This window comes from Cercospora kikuchii (assembly GCF_019650295.1).
Source record: "Cercospora kikuchii DNA, contig_00009, whole genome shotgun sequence".
Lineage (NCBI taxonomy): Eukaryota > Fungi > Ascomycota > Dothideomycetes > Mycosphaerellales > Mycosphaerellaceae > Cercospora > Cercospora kikuchii.
Window position 1 is genome coordinate 1,809,005 of NW_025408590.1, and position 20,063 is coordinate 1,829,067.

Genomic DNA, 20,063 nt, shown 5'->3' on the forward strand with positions numbered 1-20,063 from the left:
GCTAAGGCACGGACCGCTTTTAGGTGATTGGAGAGAGTTTCGAGAGAGCTTCTTCACGTTCACAGCGCAGTGCAGTGTATCAAAGAGGATGTCGTAAAGTCATATTCATCAACGGTATGTACATTCTTGCCCCACTGCGATGTCTCGTCGCCTCCAAGTTTCACCAAATTGCTTTTCCACCGAATTATTGAGCGTCGCCTAGTTGTTGAGAGTCGTCACACCACTCTCGTGGCCTTCACGACCGTAGTCGGCATATGTGAGACCGACTTCGTAGGGGACTTCTGGGGAGAGCTGGCGCTTCTCAACCTTGGTAGCACCCTCGCGACCGTAGTCTGCGTATGTAAGACCGACTTCATATGGGACCTCATCTTGAAATTGACGCTTCTCAGCTTTGGCAGCACCCTCTCTTCCGTAGTCAGCATATGTGAGTCCGACTTCATACGGGACCTCTTCCTGGAATTGGCGCTTCTCGGCCTTGGCAGCGCTCTCGCGACCGTAATCTCCATAGGTAAGGCCGACTTCGTATGGGACTTCTGGGGAATGCTAGACATCACCGTTAGCAAGACACAGTTGGGTAGGCTGAACGAGGGCCACCAACCTGACGCTTCTCAACCTTCGTCGCTCCCTCGCGACCGTAATCAGCATATGTCAAGCCGACTTCATATGGCACCTCGTCCTGGAACTGGCGCTTCTCAGCCTTGGCAGCTCCCTCTCTTCCGTACTAGAAATGATCAGCATGAAGGACAAGGACAAGTTTCTAGCAGGTGGACAAACGTCAGCATATGTCAAGCCAACCTCGTATGGCACTTCCTCCTGGAATTGGCGCTTCTCAGCTTTCGCAGCACTCTCACGTCCGTACTAGACCCGGTCAGTTGGAGGCGTGAAGATGTCTCTCGAGGGTGGAGATTACATCGCCGTATGTCAAGCCGACTTCGTATGGGACCTCTGGAGAAAGCTGGCGCTTTTCTGGTCGTAGTGTCAGTCTTGATGATAAGCCTCGAGGCTACACGTGACGAACCGTTGATAGGAGCAGCAAATGCATTGCTGGCCACGAGGGCGGAGATGAGAGCGGATGTGATGAGCTGCATGGTTGCTTTCTTGGATGGTTGTTTCGAAGGTGGCGGATTTGGACTTCTTCGTATGGGACCAAGGGCTTCATATAGCCACCGCGAAGCCCTTCCTTCAGAAACTCATGAGCAGCCTGCTGCTTGCTGCTACATGATTCGAAGCGAGCCTCACCGCATCAGTCCTCTTCGGGCAGAAGAGGCGAGCAGCGATGGGCGATCATTGTAACGTAGCATCTCCAGTCTTCGATCTTTCGTCGTTTCGAGCAATAGATGAGATGCTACGTCGTGGACAATGCCTTGGCTCCTTCTTCATTCTGTGTTGATCTACCTCTGCAGCGAGCATCCTCGGAAATCCGAAGTCGTCGGGTATCGCTTGGAGCACGTTGGTGCGAATGCAAGTCGCAGATCTTGTCGTGGAATTGTTGGCGTGCTTGAAGGATGTTTGACATTCATCTGGTGCATAGCAAAGCTGTATGGGAATGTAGCCAATCAAGAGGCCGATCCTTGAGCATGTGCGAAATGAAGCTAGTGCGAAGTTAGCGAGCCTTATGCAGAGCCTAGCATAGCTTGAACTCACGCAGCTGTGGGTCTATACTAGAGCAATGTGTGCCTCTCGCGACCCTGCATGAGCTCGCTTCGATTGTAGATCTTGAAATTCGACGATCTTTTGAAGCTGTGCAAATGTTTGGTAGTATGCCTTCTGTGTTCGTGATCCCCCAGCGTTCAAATTTTCTGTCATTCAGCAAAGATACGCTCCTAAGCAGCAGAGCTTGTTGCACGCACCATTGCCCATCATGAGCGCAAGAACTTCCAGCGATGCCTCAGAGAGCACGCTTCAAGGGCAGCAGAGTGAAGAGAAGGTGCCATTCATTGATCAAGAATGGAGACCGACGCCGTCACCTTCGAGGGAACGCTCAAGTCTACTGAGGAGAATGATGCCATATCTCGCACTTGCAACAGCAGACCTCGTTTTTCTGCTCCTCGTATCGAAGTTGTTGGAACAGCGCTACATCCATGGGCCAAACGTCGTATACAGTAAGATCACTATCAGAGGTTGACAGAGCATTGGCTGATCATGGCATCCTGCTCTACAGCTCCAGCTCGTGAAGCCATCCAGTGGGAGGACAAGTACTTCGTGCTGCAAGATGGCTGGGACAAGAAGTATTTTCCAATGGAACATTATGATGGCCTGCGAAGCGCGTGGAAGGATCTACTCATCCGTAAGCGGAGTGTGCATCGCGCGTCCCAAAATTCGTGCTGACTGTCGCGGCAGCCATGAACGTGCTCTACAGCAAGAACGAAGTCGACAGATTCGGCGGAGCCAGTGAAAGGTCTACGATTTTGCCCAACGGCACTTATTATGGCTCCAATACCATCTACCACAACCTTCATTGCTTGGTAAGCTGGCCAGAAGACAGTTTGCGAAAGCTGTTGGTGCTGACTGTGGGAATCGCAGCATTATATCTACAAGTCCTTGTGGAGAGACCGGTACTTCCCAGAGCTGACATCTGACGAGGAGCATCGACTGCAAATGCACAACAGTATGTTCAACATAGTGGGCTCAGAAGAATTCGTACTGACGCCGCCCAGTGCACTGCTTGTCCTATCTCAAACAGACGATGGAGTGCCAGCCTGACTTGACGCCGATGATCATGTATTGGCCAAAGACAGCTTCGATGCCGACTGCACAATTGGACTATCCGCATCAGTGTGTGAATTGGGATAAAATGAATAGCTGGTGGCGATCTCGATCGTTCGAGCCTTTCGCGGAAGGACTGTTGACACATCCAGAGTTCGGCACGCCGTATGGGCAGCAGACAGGTCCGCAAGTGGGCGTCGTGCGACTCGGAGGGGAAGAGACGGTGCATAAGCATAAGCCTGGCGATGGATTGGCCTAATTCCGTAGGCGCACATAGCGGGAGAGGTATTTCATTGCACTCTCTTCACCTCGAGCTCTTCTTGAGCGCCTTCTGCGACTTTCACAAAGTCGTGGGCTTTCTTGCTCCATTTTGTGCTCTCGTAAGGTGCTGTGAATATGCTTATGCGTGCGATTGGCGATTCAGATGTGTCATCTTCCACGTGATACCAAGTCCAGCGTCCGAATGACCAATTCAGGATGTACCGTGATCTGTCAGTGGCTCCAGGATTGACCTCTCTGCCGTCTCCATTCTTGGGAGATGAGCTGCTGTATACCACGCCTTTGATGCGATAGACCTCATCTTTCGGCGCGGCCTTGAGCAATGTCTCCAAGTTCGACAGATCGACTACTGCATCAGCGGCGGATGATTTCAAGGTGACGCTCAGGCATTCGACTTCACTGGTGTGCTTTTCCCCGCCCTCATGACTGTGATCGTGGGCATGCTGCTCTCCTGCGTCCAACCAGTTCCTCGCGAGCTTTTGATCAAAGCCAAACAGAAGATCTTTCTCCACCCATCCTTTGTCACTCTTGACTTGAGGCGTATCAACATCGAGATCACCAAGTTTGTCCAGGAAAAGGTCGTAATCCCGCTCTGACAAGCCCTCCCACTTGTTAATCACAATGAGATCAGTCTGCTTCGCCTGCAACTTTGCAGTAAACGACTTCGAAGCATACCCGCCCCAATTCTCGGCATCAATGACAGAGATAATGCCATCAAGTTCGTACCTGCCCGTCGCTTCGGACAAGCGCTTGATCTCCAGGACCAGTTTCAGCGGCTCCGCAGATCCCGAAGTCTCTATGATGATTCTGTCGGGATTATTCTTCGTGTCCAGCTCTTCCAGTGCGGATCCTATTTGGCCAACATTGACACAGCAAATGCATTCGCCCAGCAGTTCTTGCGTTGCAGCCATTTCGGCCGATTGCGCGAGTTGGGAGTCCACTGCGACATCTCCGATTTCGTTCTTGATGAGTGCGAGCTTGTAGCCGGAGTTCTGCTTTCGGAGTTGCGGTATCAGGTTGAGGATCAGAGTTGTTTTGCCGCAGCCTGTGAAGCCTGTCAAGATGGTGATTGGGATGCGTCCTTTTGAGCTCTTCTGGTCCGTAGAATCGGCCATTACGGTGTTTCCAGCCTGGTGGTCTGTCTCACAGGATCTTGTGCCTTGGCTCTATTTCTGGTCGATCTGATTCACAGCGAACACAAATTGCATACTGGTCCAGCCCAACCTCACCGTCATCGGCCATGTGCTTGGCGGGTGCGCTTGGCTCGTGCGCTGCAGCAATGGGATGACCTCACCTTCATCCCCATCCAATCCCATATCCGTTCATGCTGTTCTGGGTTCGTGTGTTCATTGGGTCTGATAGCGCCTACGACGTACTGGCGCTGAGCCGATAGACGATTCTGTCTCACGATGGATTTCATCGGTTCAGGTGCGCCCACGTCATGTGCGCCAAGTGGTGGGCTGTGCAAGCAAGCGACCACACGATCAGCCTGTTTGCTGCAGGTGCACAGTACCATAGAGCTTGCGCATTGGGCACGCGATATAACATCCCACTTCTGCCGTGCAGCTTCACCTGCTCCCTCCCTCTCCACACCCTCGCAATCAAGCTTCTGACCACGACCACCAAGAACCACCAAGCACCGACAGACAGCTCACTCCAATCAACCACCCACCATGGACTTCCTCAAGAACGCGGCAGGCTCCCTCGGCGGCGGAAACAACAACAACAACCAGCAGCAGGGCCAGCAGGGTCAGCAAGGTGGAAATCCAGAGCAACAGCAGCAGGGCAGCAGCAGCGGAGGCGGTGGCTTTCTCGACGGCATCATGAACAAGGCCCACGGCGCAGCTGGCGGAGGTCCAGAGAGCGAGAAGAACGAGGACTACCTGGACAAGGGCATCGACTACGTCCAAGAGAAGTTCATGGGTCAAGGCGCGCAGAACAATGAGAGCGCCGTCGAGCAGGCCAAGGACGAGCAGATCTCCGACTTCATCCGCGGACAGTACAAGAGTACGACGGGCAAGGATATGCCGATTAAGGATAAGCCTACTGCTCTCGACAGGAATGTCGATTAGACGGGGTCGGCAAACAGGCATTCTCTCTTGCTGAGTGCATGAGAGGCTCTGAGCTAGCTGGCTTGCCGTTGGGCACGATTGTGCAGCAGGGAGTTCTCGAAGAAACACGACCACTCATTTGTGACGAGTGAGGATTACGACAGACACGACAGTGAAGAAGAGAAGCGATGAGCACCCTACGTATTGAGGACAGTCATACGTAGAAGAGAAATGAACATGGTGCGATCACTTGATGATACCAGTTCCCATTGCTTGCTGCAGTACCAGCTCTCCGCGAACACAAATAGCTGCGCGTTCTAACAACCCTTGTAACAATTTGTTCAACATGCTGACGAGCGCACAGTCCGAGCCACTGCAAGTTTCCTTATCCTTCAATCCGTGCCCAGGGCCACGAGAAGATCGTCTGTGACATGGCTGTTTGCTCTCGACATTACAAATTTTTGGCCTTCCTCCTCGCCAGCCTGCGCTCTCTGCGTGTCGTGCAATGGCGGATTCTCATCGAGGGGAGCTAGCGGAGCGCGCTCGTTAGGCTCGAATCTGGAGATGAGCGCTGGGTCCTGGCCATTCTCTGACAATGCGACCTGAGTTGAGCCAAGGTGTCAGCAGATGGTTCCAAGCTATAAGCGCCTCCGCGACGGAGAGAGGCAAAGGGTCCGAGACTTACACGGAGCGCGATCAATTTGGCCTTTGCGCGCTCAAGCCTCTCTGTTTTGGCGCGAAGCTCGATCGCTTTGTGGTGCGCTGCGAACACACGCTCTGCGATTCCGCCTGGCCGCTTCGGCAGTTTGTGCTGAGGGCGAGCTGTGTTGGCTGCGCGTCTTGAGTTGAGTTCAGAGCGACGGCTTCGAGCATTCTTCTTGCGGCGTTTCGGAGCTGGGACGGCCGACTCGTCGTCCGAATCGATCTCGATTGCGTCCTCTCGGCTTGCGCCAGCTGCCAGGTTGATCACGGGCGGTGCGAATTGGACGGTTCTGCGGCGGCCATGTTGCTCACGGGTCGAGGCTTCAGCCTTGATGGCCCAGAAGATGTCGTTGAAAGCCGCTTCGTCGACTTGAGCTGGTGAACGCGCTGCTAGGATTGGTCGCAGTACTGTGAGTGGAAACGCGATGTTGACCCGCTTGCTCAGATCCGCGGGCTCATCTTCCATGTTGGCTTGTTGGGGTGGTTGAGGTGGTCAGCGAAGTTGTTTACGTGCAAGTGAAGCTGGGGCGGCAGTTGCCCGCCAAGGAATGTTCATGCACGGTATCACTAGCGCGTCACTGCTTTCTCTGGGAGACAAGTGAGGGCAGGAGCGACGGATGAACTAAAGACGGAAGTGAAGACATTATTCCGTTCTCCATTTTCGAGAAATCCACCGTCGTCTCGCCATCTGCCCCTCTGGCCCCTCGACTATCTTCCACGCCGCAGAAGAGCACACTGTCTTGATGGGCACTTTCCATGTAAACAACACTCACCTCTCTCAGCGCCTCCAAGATATCAAATCTCTCTTCGCAAGATCTTGAGCTTTCTCGAAATCACAAGCTGACCAAGCCGTCAGACCTCAACCTCCACAAATTCTCCAAGCCCAGTGCTGCTCGAGATGCCTATGCCTGCCGTGGATTGTCCAGCTAACATACCCCAACGTCGTTTTAAAATCAGCCCAGTTGACGAAGACGGGACTGAGGACATCTAGATTTGAGCTTCTCGAAATCACGACCTCTCCGAGCCATCAAACCTCAACCTTCTCAAGGGCCTAGCTTCCCCAAGTGATCAGAGACAAGCAGAGATGTACACCCTTGTACTCAAACTTCACCAAAACACCTCCCGCCTCGAATGATCGATACAAAGCACACCTTTCTCCGGAGAGTTCAACCTTCGGTAGACAAGGGCGTGCAGGTGAAAGCGGTGGACAAGGACGGCGTGCGGGAGATAGAGTACGATGATTCATAGCAGGTGCTGGCACCATAGAGTGGGAAGACCACTGTGCACAAGAGAGCCGAACGGTCAGCTGCGGCGACAAGGGAGAAGACTGGTCTCGCCAACTTCGCTAAGGAGCGACCGGAGGCATTTGGTTTTGCGGTCGCGATCATAGTAACCACCAGACGTTCGGGTAGGATACTCCTTGGCACGCGACTGCCGCGACAGCTTCACTTGCAAAACAACGAGTTCGCTCATCAGCTCGCAACAACACCGATGAGTCAGTATAGCCAAGGCTGCCAATGACCAGCGCACAATACCCATTGTTTTCCCACTAACACTGCTCCAGCCAATTCTTGCGGCCACCCCCAGATAAAGTCAATCCAGCGATTTCAGGAACCATAAATTCGACATTTCCACTCTGAAAAGTCCCGTTTCCCCCCCGTCAACCACGCCGGACCGGCGCCGCCGCCGCCGCTATGACACTGCATGCCACGCCGAAGCAAGTTCACTTCAGATACGCAGAGAGCTCAGGTGGCGAGGAGAACGAAAGAATCCGCGTGCCCACTCTGGAGGTCGCATCGACACCGGCGAAGTACTATACCGCTGCATTCCAAGCCCACCCGGGTTCACTGCGACGTCTTCCCAGTAAAATTCAAGTAGGGCTGTGATGCAGCCACGAGTGGTGAGGAGACGGCGGAGGAGGTGATGTGGCTTCTCAGCGATGGTGGAGAGCATCGGGGAATCGTCTCAAACCCATTATTGACAATCTACGTGTTGATCTTCTGGAGCGTTGGACTCTTTATATCCTCACCCTCCTCAACCTCTCCGGAGGTCTCAACTCTTGAGGATCTCAAACTGCCCAAAGGCCTCAAGAGCTTGAATTTCTCGATACCAAAAGCTTTCGACACCATTAAATCTCAAACCTCCTTAAGGTGTCTTGGGTGTCGTGTTGCTCGAAAAACTTTTTTCCGAGCCACATCGGTTTCATTCTACTACGATATTCGTCGTTATAGTAAAGGTGCAGCCTTCGTTGTACCGGTTGCTTTCCGCGTCTCGTCACGACCCGTCAGTAGGACTGCACGACGGTTCATCGAAGGCGAAAAGGGAAATCGGAAATTGGAGGGCATTTCGATGTCTAGAGCAGGTTATATGCGAAAAGGGCGAGGGCTCGTCGTGTCTTAGAAGCAGGATTGGACGAAGCCGGATTTGGAGGGTGACGATGCGAGATGAGGATGTCTACGAGACTTAGTTTTGTGGGTTTGAGGGCATGTGCTTGTACTGCAAGCTATAGTCCATTTGGCTCATAGTTCAATTTCGGTTTGGGATGCATGAACGACGATGAACGGGCCGCAGATTCAAAAGATAAGAATTGTTTGATATTACTGCTCATCTAATATTGCTCGAGCTGTTCCTCGTCCTCCTCCTCATCCTCATCGTCGTTCTCGGCAATCCTTGCTTCCCCGTTCACTTCAATATCAACTCCGTGACTCTGCAGGAGCGCCGCGATACCCTCTTCACCCTCGCCTTCTTCTTCATCGTCCGAATCCTGTTCTCCGAGCCCGGGGTCTGAATCCTCAAAATTCTGGTCCCAACTATCTTCACTGTTTCTAGTCGGCTCGAAGCCTTCGCTCAACTGTGGGGAAGGCGCGGTGTTGCGAGGTGTTGGGGGCGGTAAAGCGAGACCACCAGGTGATCTCAGCTGGGACTCTAGCTGTAGAGACGGGCGTGGACGAGGGGTGCTAGTGTACAAGTCTTCGTCATCGCCGAAGAGATCATCATCCGCGCCTAGGGGCAGGTCATTGGCTAGGGTGTCGTATCGTGCAAGCGGAGGACTTGCGTTTGGTGGAGTCGGGGTGTGTGGAGCGAATTCCAGGGTTGAAAGGAGAACATCTGATGGCAGAGCGGATGGCGTTGTTGTTGGCTGTGCTGGCGCGTGATTCGTCGATGATTCATCATGTGCGATACCACTACCGTTTGAGGGTGTTCGGTTGGATGCATCAGTATCAACGGCAGCGGCAGAACCGCCGGAAACTGGCTCGCGTTTTGGGGCGGTGTCATTGTCGTGCCCATCCTTGCGAGGTGTGTCGCCACGGGAAGAAGAGCTCTGTTTGTTGTTACCCGGAGTAATCGAGGATAGTCGAGAACTGTCCCTACCGTGACCTGCTGCACTACGCACTTCGTCTGAAGCAATATGCGGTGCGCGATCGTCGGCGTCGTTGGCGGCTGCTGTGTCGCGGTCTGGTGTTGACTTGCCCGAGGTCTGAACCGAATCATCCTCCTTGCGCCTTTTGGGGCTCTCCGGTTCGATTCCGCCTTCGTGGTGTCGCTTTCGTGGAGTCGACTGACGCCCTTGCCCACTGCCAGATGACCTTGAATGCGTGGATTGTCCAGCCTCGGCCACAGGTGGTCGCGGTTCGGGGCTGGCGTCTTGCAGAGATGAAGCCTTCGTATACTCTACCATTAGCTCCTCAGCAGTGCGTTCTGCCAGCGAAGATGCGAATTCCGGATTCGAGTCCTCGATCATCATGACCATTTCGTAAATTGGGGGTAACTCATCATATCCCATGTCGTGAAGATCGTCTTCGATTCTCCGTTTCGCAATATATTGCCGCAAGATATGATCTGTTCGAAAGGCAAGAGTGTTGTCGAAACCGCGCACATAAGGAATAGTTGCGGTAGTTTCCACGATACTGAAGCATTTCAGGAATGCTTCGATCGTCTCGCTGCTGCAATAACCCTGCAGGGACAGATTGATGAGTTCCACAGCACCATTGACGAAGTCAGCCTGTCTCGTAATGCCTGTGAATGTGGCAAGAGAATCCTCCAAGCCCAATGCGATGGCCCATGCGTATAGGATGACGTATATGCCGCATTCCCACCCCTTTACCTGTCGAGCTGCCGGTTCGGACTGCCTCACCCTAGGCTCCACGACGAGTCCTTCGTTCCTGCGGTCCCAGGCGAGCGCAGTGAGAGCTTGACGGAATTCGGCACCTTTTTCCTGGTTGTCCCGACGGTGCCAATCACCCCTGGCAGAATCGTAGCTTCGGAGCTCAAAGGAAGAATCTCCAATCTTCTTCAAGAAATACAGAGAGTGATGGAGCATTCCATCTGTGCCATCTGTGCGAACGAGCAAGCCCTCGTTGCCCGGATCCACTGCCGTTTGCATTGGGCGATCTGGAGCCAGCAGCCCTGCGCGGACTGCGATTGGGTCGAATAAAGAAAATCGAGGCATGATTACCCTCACCTGAGACGCCATTGTGACTGCGGCAATGGCTCGCCAGATCGTCGTGTCCGCAAGGCCAATGTTAGCAGTCACAGGGTCGTCAATAGGGCCGATTTCATCATCTGCGGCTTGCCGCCTCCAGTTTTCCAACAATGCGGCAAGCTTGGAGCAAAAGTTTTCGGCAGTGAGGTCCTGGGCGGCTTCCGAATCGGCAAGGTTGGCTCGTCCGGCTTGCTGTCTAGAAGGGCCTGGTGTAGTACCTCTCGCTCCTGTGGGTGAGGAGGCATTGGGACCAGGCCTGGACGCTGGGGATATGCGGGTGGGAGTGCTGTGGGCAGCGTTTCCACCTTCTGCTAAAGGTCTTGAGATTGCTTCATCAGGTTGTTGTGAGGTGCCATTCCGTTCCACCGAGGCTGACGGTGCAGTGGCATTTGGACCAGAGGGAGTCGTGACTTGCTCGGTGGTTGATGTTGGGACATTGGGCGTGGCCGGGTTGTTCACGTATCCAGTAGGCAGTGGCGGTGAACTCGGCAGCGGCGGTGAATTGGGCAGGGGAGTTGAAGTCGGCACGGAGGGTCCTGGTGCAGCGGTGCCACCTCTACCGCCTCGGCCGCCTCTTGCTCCACGGCCTCCCCCTGTTGCTCCACGGCCTCCCTGGGCCCCACGACCTCCCCTTCCCCTCCGCCCACCTCGGGCTCCGCGACCGCGATTCTGCGTAGTCGCCTGAGGCAGAGGGCTACCGACTGCCGCAGCTTGGGCTCTACGACGAGCAGCACTGGCCGCTCTCTCGATGGCGACCGGGTCAACGATGGTCCTGTGCTCGGGGGGTGCTTTCTGCAGACGAGCACTTCTTCTGTTTCCAGCCATTGGAAATAGTGTAGTTGGGCTATTGTGCAGCGTTGAAATTGCGATGTGACTTGGATGACACGGTTCGAAAAGCATCATCGCGACATCTCGGCGAGTATACCGCCTCCATTGTGTCTTTGTTCGTATTGTTTGCCGGAAGCGGACTGTTGTCAGAGCAGACAAATCCGGCAGTCTTCATTCAAGGCCTTGCACGTGCCCATGCTCCCATCGCGAGGCCGCGTGCATCCACGCTTCCGTCTTCAGACGTGTCACGCAAACAGGTTGTCGAGAAGGTACCTACCGTGATTGTGGAGAGATATCGTCTACCGACCATGTCTGGTTAATTGTCGTGTCAATGCTCTGGACCAGATCCGCGTCCAGCACACCGTAGAGACACCATGACCATGATCATATAATGAGCGTCTCTTGATGAGGACGGCGCCAAGTCGACGAGCATGGTGAAGTTGGAGTCGTGGGTATCAGGTCGGGTGAAGTGAAGTGTGAAGTGCAGCGGCGGAATGCTTCCGTTTGCGGCACCTCCGAGTCGCCGCACGCATCGACTCCGTGCTGCTGCCACACATTCCACCCATCCACGCCCGCTTCGCGAGATCGCAATCGGCAGCAGCATGCCCGCCTCCACGCCATCGTCACTGTGCCTCCGCTGCCTGCGGCGCTCGCTGCACGCCGTCGAGACACCGGTGGTCGGCCGCGCCGCCTTTTCGACCTCGTCCTCCCTCGCCGCGAACCCGCCGAAGAAGAAGGCCGTAGTCGCGAGACCAACAGCGCGACCTGGCAAGACATTGCGTCTGAACAAGAACAAGCGAGCGGCGACGGCGCGCCCGCCGGCTGTCGGTGAGAGAAAGGCACTGCGGAAGCGAGTCGTCCTCAGCAATTCGAACGCATTGGAAGTACCGGGCTTGCCCGACTTGAGCCCAGGCACTGCAAAGATCGCGCAGCTGCGAGAGCTTCGGGGCAGCGTGGTTGGACTGCAGACGGAGACTGTGGACAAGATCCGCGCTCTGGAGGCCTTCAAACCCACACAAGGATGGAGCCTGTTCCGTCGACCCGCAACGCTCGTTAGGAAGGAGACGGTAGAGCTGGCCGGCGACCTGGAATGGATCGTGGAGGCAGCGCAAGAAGGAAGGACGGTACGCAAGGTCCTTTACGGGGCGCGAGGGAGCGGGAAGAGTGTGTTGCAGCTGCAGGCGATGGCCATGGCCTCTCTTCACAAATGGATCGTCATCCACGTACCCGACGCGAAAGATCTTACCAATGCTTTCACCGCATATGAGCCCATCGAGACGGAACCAGGCACCATGTACGTGCAGCCGACATATACCGCGAAGCTTTTGGACAACGTCATCAAGGCCAATGGCGCTCTGCTATCTACGCTCCAGGTGAAGCAACAACACGATATTGGCGTTCCCATACCGCCTAATGCATCTCTCGATCGTCTCGCTGCGATCGGCGTTCGGGACCATGACCTTGCCTGGCCAGTGTGGAAAGCTCTTTGGTCCGAACTGTCCCTCCGCGATGCTGGTCGACCAAGCATAATGTACTCCCTCGATGCCTTTGACCATGTGATGCGCGATTCTGCATACCTGGACGCCGAGACACGACCAATTCACGCTCACGAACTGACTCTGGTCAAGCATTTCGTTGATGCCCTGTCCGGACGAATTCCGCTACCGAATGGCGGTATGGTGCTGGCGGCCGTCTCCCAATCGAATCGAGCTGCTGCGCACACTCTGAACGAGTGTCTGGAGCGGAATGATGCGATTCAAGAGGGCCGAAAGCTGAAACCTTGGGACCCTTACGTCGCTCATGATAAATGGGTGCAGGACGTGATGGAGACGGTGGGTGTCAGAAAACTTGAGGGTTTGACAAAGGCTGAGGCGAGGGGGATTATGGAGTATTATGCTCGGAGTGGGATGTTGCGAGCCAGCGTCACGGATAGCTTGGTTTCGGAAACGTGGACGCTGGCAGGATGCGGAATTATTGGACAGTTGGAGCACGGGAGTGTACGAGCGAGAATATGAGGACTTCGCTCACCTCACGACACGGGTTTTCTGTAGACCAATGAAGGGAGCTGCCTACAGCTTCATAAGCTCACACACGTACGAAGATGCGGCATCAGTGTCTCATCCTGTTCGCAAATTGTTGCAGGATGCGTTCACTGCGTTGTGTTAGTGCTCGCCATCGATGTCCCGCCCATGGGCCTTGCGTTCTTTGTATGCGATATGTACCAATAGTGGCAGTGTGCCATCTCGATTGCGACCCCATCATCCACTACGGTGGATCGAGGACATCCTGCTTGAACAGGCACTCGCTACTCCCGATCCTGTATTCAGCTGTTCTCCATCTCGGTCAACTCGTACTTCGCCGCAAGGACCTTGGGGCACAGAATCAAGCCTCCCGAGCACGTTTGAAACATGAGCAACTTCGAGCATCAAGCTTGTGTCCAACACGCATTACACAACGGCTGGATTGAACCAGCTTTCTTCTTGATTACATAGTCAACTCGATAAACAATTTCCAGTCCCACAATCAGTCCTAGGTGTATACCTGTTGCAACGCCGTGGCAGACAGAAACTTCTGCGAGCATGAAGATCTCCTTCTTCAGTCGTCGAATTTGATTCCTTTGGGTGCCAGGTCGATGGCGCCGCCCCGGTAGGAACCTATTTGGGTCATTGGTTAGTTTGTGGGGGAGAGACATGGGTGCTTTGCTCGCTGCGCTCGCTGTGCTTACCTCTCTTCTTCTTGTTCTTCTCCTTCGTGAAGCCTTTGCCTTTTGTCACCACCAAATCTTGATAGGCCTTGTCTGCGTAGTCGTACGAGACGTATTTGTTGCTGAATCGTGGGTCGACTTTTTGGTCTGCTGGGATTCGGGAGAAGGGGATTTGAGATTTTTTGGATGCGGCTGCGGATTCTCTTCGCGTGGCTGGGGCGAAGTTGCTTTGCTTGAGGCGGTCTGGGTGCATTCCGCTCATCTCGGGCTCGTCTTCTTGTTCGGGCTTTGGGGCGGGGGAGTCGCCTTGGAGTGTGGAAGAGGATTGGGAGCCGTTGTCTTTTGGTTCTGGTTTGGGTACGGCGAGGGTGGAGGTTTTGGTCTTCTTTTCTTTCTTCGTTTTGGGTTTGGCGGGTGGTGCGGATGAATCAGAGTCGGAGGAGCTGGAGTCGCTGCTACTACTGCTGCTGCTCGAGGAATCGCTGTCACTACTGTCGCTCGCAGCACTGTCGGAGTCTGAATCGGAAGAGGAGCTGGAGTCGCTGCTGCCGCTGTCGCTGGAGGAGCTTGAAGAGTCCGAATCGCTGGCTCCAGCTTTTACGTCTTGCGTCTTCGCTTTCTTCGATGGTCGTGAGGCTTCGTTGTCGGAATCGCTACTGCTGCTGCTGTCGCTATCACTGTCCATGGAGGTATCAGAACTCGAATCGTCCGACGAAGACGGCGTCACAACTCGCTTGCGCTTCGTGCCCGCCGTCTTCACCGCACTGCCCGATGAGCTGTCGCTGCTCGAACCACTATCGCTTGAGTCGCTTGCTTCGTCTGACTCGTCATCTGATGTCTCTTCTGCCTCCACGTTCACCAAGACGCCTTCAGCCTCGTCTCGTTCCGACTCTTCTTCACTGTCGCTGCTCTCGCTGTCGGCGTCGCTATCACTGTCCGAGCTCGGCAGCTTCGTGACAGTAGAAGCATCTAGGCTGTACAACGCCAAGAGTTGTGAGCTGCCTCCGGTGGCATTTGGTTTCGTCAGACCATTCTTGACCGCTTCCTTCTCGAGTGAAGCCACTGTCTTGGTGTATCCCAGATCTTTCAACAGGCCGGCAATCTGGCTCAACACTTGGTACGTACGGGGTGCGGGGCTGTCATGCGGCCAGAGTGCGGCTGGAATCACACTTTCCGTAGCCATCTCGGGGACGAAGCGCGAATGGCGGTGGTATAAATGGGCAGAGGAATCGCAATGGCGAGTTTTGCTCCACGATGCTCTCGACCAAAAAATATCGATGCGGCTCTGCGGGACTCATCGGGCCGACGGGCGAGGGTCTTCCCCAGCTTCGGAGCTGTTGCATCACTCTCCGTGTCTCGAAAACACACGCTGTTCCTGCACGAGCTCTCCTCCACCATCCGTCCCCACTACCATCCCTCGCCGACACCCGCCAGCGCGCTTGCGACACGATGGCTGCTTCGCAGCAGCAGATCATGGTTGCCGAAACCATTCGGGCCATGAAGCTGGCCATGAAGCGACGCGCCAGCGACAGCGAAAGCGACGGAGATATTCGACAGCACACGAACCGGGGCAACAAACTGCGACGAGGCGCGAAAAATGTGCAGGAAGACCGCCTCGACGACACTGGCGGCTTGTCATATCGCAAGGTAAATGCTGCACCCACGTTACACAGTCCCGAAGCGTGGTCCTGACCGCGACGTAGAAAGTGAACCACGCTGGCTATCTGCGACACACGATTGCTGCGAATCCTGCCTATCTCGACGAAGACGGCGATCCGTACTCTCCCACCTCATCGGATCACGAGAACGAGCGCTATGGGGAATTGGCCGACGACAATCCATTCGGCGAAGTGCAGCTGGAGTCGCTGCTGCGTCCATTGACGTCTGCGGCCGAGCTGGCAGATCACCCTAGTCTGAGCATTCCATATAAGAGCAAGGGATTGACGCAAATGGCCGAAGAAGCGTGCGCGATGCTCAGGCGAGAAAGAGCGAGATTGTGGAAAGCTAAAAGACTGCTCCAGCGCTTCCGGGGCGATGCGGATTGGGTTCCTTCGCAGACGTTTGAGGCCGAGAGTGACAACGCGCTCCTCACGGGAGAAGAGGTGGTGCCGGATATGTTGGCGGACCATCAAATGTTCACTTTGGAGCCAGCGACTACAGCCGACGCTGTTGACCAGATGGACCCGGTGAAGCCTTTTGCTCGTGCCAATGGCGAAACCGAAATTGCGAGCGAGACAATGGAGGGCGTGGAGACGCATGACATGGCGGCAGATACGACCGAGGCCCCCAGCGCAGACGTGCACCGCGAAGACTCCGACCAAGCACCATCGCAGGCCGCCAATGGCGACATCCCCATGACCTCGGACGTACTGCCAGCAGAGATTCACGACCAGGCGGGGAGCATACCCAATCCCACAGTTGCGAACATTGCCGATGGCGAGGCCGCGTCCGAAACAGCTTCACAATCGAATGGCACCGAACGGCACGCCATGACGACCCGTGCTCGAGCACGCTCGCCTGCGGGCAGAAGCGACCGCACTTCTTCCCCATCGCCCAGCGAATCCGCCTCGGTGCCTGCAATTCACCCATGGTTTGTTGCGCCTGCATCATCGCTGCCTGATCGTGATCTCGGTCTTCCTGCGCAGGAAGCGGAAGAGACTAGGAAATTGTTGTTGCTGTACGTGCAGAAGCAAGAGCAGGTGGTGCGGTCGCTGGATATGTTGCATGCAGGATTGCAGAGAGCGGACAGACTGCGTTCATACGTGTACAGGAGCTGCAAAGCTGAAGGCCATGTGATCCACGATGGGAAGGGCAATGCAGTGACGGAGATGAGTGATGGCGAGGATTGGTATGATGTGACAGACTGGGGCTTGCAGTCTTGGGAGCTGAAGGATGGGAAGCTGGAGAAGGGCAAGGATGAAGTTGAAGATGTGGAAGAGGAAAGAGGCCGACGACCTGGACGAGGGAGGAGAGTGAATAGAATATGACATCTTGAAGGCGCATTGACGGATAGAGTCCTGAGGACGACGATTCATGCACGTAGTAGAGCAGAGCAATGTAGGGCCCTCACATACCTTTGCGCCTCGCTGCGGAAAGCACTCACCACACCATCTGCAGGTCCACAGCTGCGCCTTCCCCGCAGCAGAGCACTGCTCAGCCTTGCGCCGCAGGAGCGCCTGCGCATCTCGCTGTTACAAGCGTGTCGAAACGTATGTTATGCCTGTCGAGAAGGAGCACCTAATATCCCTGTTCTCCATTGATTTCAAGTATGCGACTCTTGAACGTCCAGACACGCATTTTCGAGCAGTTCTACGCCGATGCTCCAGCATACGCCATCGCGTCGCACAGATGGGCAGCAGCATCCGAGACATCCTATCAGGACGTGCAGAAGCAACGGAACACGGAGAAGGCAGGCTACAAGAAGGTGGAAGGGTTCGTGCAGTATGTGAAGACACACGTCCCGGACGTGGAGTGGCTGTGGATCGACACATGCTGCATCGACCAGAAGGACAGCGCCGAGCTATCGGAGGCAGTGAATTCAATGTTCCAGTGGTATCAGAAGGCCGTGGTCTGCCTTGCATACCTTGCCGACGTGAGCGATAGCGAGGATGAAGACGAGTTCCGCCGCAGCGAGTGGTTCAGACGCGGCTGGACCTTGCAAGAGCTGATCGCATCAAAGACTGTCATTTTTCTGACGAAGGATTGGCAGGCCATTGGGCACAAAGGGTGGAACGTTGGTGATGCAAAATCATTACCACCTATGGGCCGCTGTTTGACTCAGTGCGTGGCACAAATCACAGGTGTTCCGGACGGCGTGCTGGACGACTCTCGCCGACTCGAAGCGTTTAGCAAAGAAGAAAGGCTCCGATGGGTACACGGCCGAAACACCACTCGAGAAGAGGACATGGCATATTGCCTGTTCGGTATCCTGGACGCTCCCATCGGCGCGAACTATGGCGAGGGAGCAGAGCGAGCACGACGGCGTCTGTTGATAGCGATCGAACTCATGGACGCAGATGCGGCGCGAGCAAGGCCGTCCCTGAACGTGCCCTTCCGTCGTGAGCCTGGGTTCATCCCTCGCCCAACGTTGGCCGCTCAGATGGAGGCAAAGCTGGCCCCAGCAGCTCGGGTCGCGTTAGTGGGCCTTGGTGGAGTTGGGTATGCGAGACTTCAAGATATGGTCGCTATGCCAAGCGGTTCAATTATGCTGATGCTGTTGCAGGAAATCACAGCTCGCGATCGAGCACTGTTACCGCACGCACAAGCTGCGCCCGGACACGTGGGTCTTTTGGTTGCATGCGAGCAACGCAGTGCGCTTCGAGCAGAGCGCGCGCGATCTGGCCGATTTGCTTCAAGTGTCCGGGCGCGAAGATCCCAATGCCGACGTTCTCCAACTACTCAGGAACTGGCTTCGCGATGCGAGCAAAGGAAGCTGGCTTATGGTACTCGACAATGTCGACGATGCCTCTTTTCTCCTCGAGCCGCCCCCGACCACCGCTGAAACACGGCGTACGCAACGACGCATCGACTTCGTCCCTTTTTGCGAGCACGGCTCCGTGCTCATCACATCTAGAAGCGAGAGCGAGGCACTGAAAATGGTATACGAAGATGATGTAGTTCATGTTATGCCAATGAACGAGGAGGAAGCACGATCTCTGCTCGTAAGCAAGGTCAAAGGAGAGAGTGCGGACGACGGGATACTTGTTCGAGCACTTGACTATATGCCGCTCGCCATCGCCCAAGCGGCGGCGTATATACGAGAGCGAGGGCCGCGCTGCTCCGTGCAGCAGTATCTCAAGGAGCTGGAGCAGAATCGCACCTCGAGAACGAGTCTCTTACGGCGACACGTCCCGCTTCCTAGCCGAGATGCAGAGGCGAGCAATGCGGTTATGCTTACATGGCAGATTTCGTTCGAGCATATCTACAAGACGCAAAAGTCTGCTGCAGAATTGTTGTCGGTCATGAGTTTCTGCGACCGACTTGCCATCCAAGAGATCCTGATTCGTGCAGATGGCGCGGACACGGATCCTCCTGGTCATTCTTCCACTTTCGAGGACGACATTGTTACACTCCGGAACTTCTCATTAGTGTCTGAAACTCCGGACCCCAGGGAATGGGAAATGCATCGGCTCGTCCAGGACGCGACACAAGTCTGGTTAGAAGAGCTCGGACGATGCGAAGAAGCCTTCGATCGTTTCATTGATCGTCTGTGCGAGGTGTTCCCAACCTGCCATTTCGAGAACTGGGCTCTATGTCGTACACTGTTCCCACATGCAATACGTGCGGCAGAGCGCAAGCCGGTGGGCAGAGATGCACAGCTACAGTGGTCGACCATTCTATACAAGAGTGGCCGGTATGCCAGCGAGCAGGGAGATTTCGCTGGCGCACTTAGCATGGCGACTCAATCTATGGCGGTCAGATCCGCGCAGCTCGGCGACAAAGACGAAATGACCCTGTGGAGCAAGGCGATGGTCGCAAGCACGTATCGGAAACAAGGACGGTGGACGGAGGCGGAGGAGCTTGAGTTGGAGGTGGTAGAGACGAGCAAGGCGACGCTCGGGGCGGATCATCCTGACACGCTTACGACTATGGGGAACCTCGCCTCGACGTACTGGGCGCAAGGACGGTGGGCAGAAGCGGAGGCGCTCGGTGTAGAGGTAATGGAGACGAGCAAGACGACGCTAGGGGCGTTTCATCCCGACACGCTTACTAGTATAGCGAACCTCGCCTTGACGTACAGCAATCAAGGGCGATTGGCGAAGGCGGAGGCGCTCGAGGTAGAGGTAATAGAGACGAGGAAGGCGACGCTAGGACAGGATCATTTCGCCACGCTGCTCAGCATGGCGAATCTCGCAGCGACATATCGTAAGCAAGGACGGCTGACTGAGGCTGAGGCTCTCCTAAAGGTCGCAGTAAAAGGCTATAAGACGAAGTGCGGCCTGCAGCATCCTGACACTATTCTAGCTTTGTCAGATCTTGCTAGTATACAGGAAATGCGGTCTTGACCATTAAAAACTGAGTAACAGCTCGGTGTCACGGGCGGAGGCTAGCAGGAAGGTAGGTATGGTTGACACAGGTACAGTTGCTACGGACAGGGCTCAGGTGCTCTGCGCTACCATATAGGTAGCCCGAATTGACAGGACGTAGCTCGAAGAGAGGAAGGGAGAGCTTTCTCTCTTCGAGCGTACAAGTGTGCAGGCGCTCCCGTGCTTCCCGCGCACGTGAGCCGGGGCCGGCGTTACTAACTTCCGCCGACTTCCAGGCAGTCTTATGTCTACGGGCCCAGCCCGTGACACTCGGTTCGAGAATA

General features: G+C 55.2%; 10 protein-coding genes across 10 annotated transcripts; 5 read left to right on the plus strand and 5 right to left on the minus strand.

The window, feature by feature from the left end:
* Positions 1 to 198: 198 nt before the first annotated feature.
* CKM354_001282900 (uncharacterized protein) lies at positions 199 to 1,088 on the minus strand (the record flags this gene model as incomplete). Its single annotated transcript, XM_044808356.1, has 5 exons — positions 199 to 543; positions 599 to 721; positions 775 to 858; positions 911 to 966; positions 1,019 to 1,088. The coding sequence occupies 5 exons, from the start codon at positions 1,086 to 1,088 to the stop codon at positions 199 to 201; spliced, it is 678 nt and encodes a 225-aa protein (XP_044664291.1).
* Positions 1,089 to 1,861: 773 nt separating this feature from the next.
* CKM354_001283000 (uncharacterized protein) lies at positions 1,862 to 2,965 on the plus strand (the record flags this gene model as incomplete). The annotated part of the gene is made up of 5 exons (XM_044808357.1): positions 1,862 to 2,102; positions 2,162 to 2,287; positions 2,341 to 2,465; positions 2,524 to 2,608; positions 2,658 to 2,965. 5 exons carry the CDS (start codon positions 1,862 to 1,864, stop codon positions 2,963 to 2,965), a joined length of 885 nt encoding a protein of 294 aa, XP_044664292.1.
* Positions 2,966 to 2,996: 31 nt separating this feature from the next.
* On the minus strand, positions 2,997 to 4,100 carry CKM354_001283100 (uncharacterized protein; the record flags this gene model as incomplete). The annotated part of the gene is made up of 1 exon (XM_044808358.1): positions 2,997 to 4,100. One exon carries the CDS (start codon positions 4,098 to 4,100, stop codon positions 2,997 to 2,999), a length of 1,104 nt encoding a protein of 367 aa, XP_044664293.1.
* Positions 4,101 to 4,658: 558 nt separating this feature from the next.
* CKM354_001283200 (uncharacterized protein) lies at positions 4,659 to 5,057 on the plus strand (the record flags this gene model as incomplete). The annotated part of the gene is made up of 1 exon (XM_044808359.1): positions 4,659 to 5,057. One exon carries the CDS (start codon positions 4,659 to 4,661, stop codon positions 5,055 to 5,057), a length of 399 nt encoding a protein of 132 aa, XP_044664294.1.
* A 371-nt stretch (positions 5,058 to 5,428) lies between these two features.
* On the minus strand, positions 5,429 to 6,204 carry CKM354_001283300 (uncharacterized protein; the record flags this gene model as incomplete). The annotated part of the gene is made up of 2 exons (XM_044808360.1): positions 5,429 to 5,638; positions 5,722 to 6,204. The coding sequence occupies 2 exons, from the start codon at positions 6,202 to 6,204 to the stop codon at positions 5,429 to 5,431; spliced, it is 693 nt and encodes a 230-aa protein (XP_044664295.1).
* Positions 6,205 to 8,346: 2,142 nt separating this feature from the next.
* CKM354_001283400 (uncharacterized protein) lies at positions 8,347 to 11,046 on the minus strand (the record flags this gene model as incomplete). Its single annotated transcript, XM_044808361.1, has 1 exon — positions 8,347 to 11,046. The coding sequence occupies one exon, from the start codon at positions 11,044 to 11,046 to the stop codon at positions 8,347 to 8,349; it is 2,700 nt and encodes an 899-aa protein (XP_044664296.1).
* Positions 11,047 to 11,651: 605 nt separating this feature from the next.
* On the plus strand, positions 11,652 to 13,064 carry CKM354_001283500 (uncharacterized protein; the record flags this gene model as incomplete). Its single annotated transcript, XM_044808362.1, has 1 exon — positions 11,652 to 13,064. The coding sequence occupies one exon, from the start codon at positions 11,652 to 11,654 to the stop codon at positions 13,062 to 13,064; it is 1,413 nt and encodes a 470-aa protein (XP_044664297.1).
* A 580-nt stretch (positions 13,065 to 13,644) lies between these two features.
* CKM354_001283600 (uncharacterized protein) lies at positions 13,645 to 14,936 on the minus strand (the record flags this gene model as incomplete). Its single annotated transcript, XM_044808363.1, has 2 exons — positions 13,645 to 13,703; positions 13,775 to 14,936. The coding sequence occupies 2 exons, from the start codon at positions 14,934 to 14,936 to the stop codon at positions 13,645 to 13,647; spliced, it is 1,221 nt and encodes a 406-aa protein (XP_044664298.1).
* Positions 14,937 to 15,202: 266 nt separating this feature from the next.
* On the plus strand, positions 15,203 to 16,740 carry CKM354_001283700 (uncharacterized protein; the record flags this gene model as incomplete). The annotated part of the gene is made up of 2 exons (XM_044808364.1): positions 15,203 to 15,400; positions 15,457 to 16,740. 2 exons carry the CDS (start codon positions 15,203 to 15,205, stop codon positions 16,738 to 16,740), a joined length of 1,482 nt encoding a protein of 493 aa, XP_044664299.1.
* A 281-nt stretch (positions 16,741 to 17,021) lies between these two features.
* Positions 17,022 to 19,758, plus strand: CKM354_001283800 (uncharacterized protein; the record flags this gene model as incomplete). The annotated part of the gene is made up of 2 exons (XM_044808365.1): positions 17,022 to 17,911; positions 17,976 to 19,758. 2 exons carry the CDS (start codon positions 17,022 to 17,024, stop codon positions 19,756 to 19,758), a joined length of 2,673 nt encoding a protein of 890 aa, XP_044664300.1.
* Between the last annotated feature and the right edge of the window lie 305 nt (positions 19,759 to 20,063).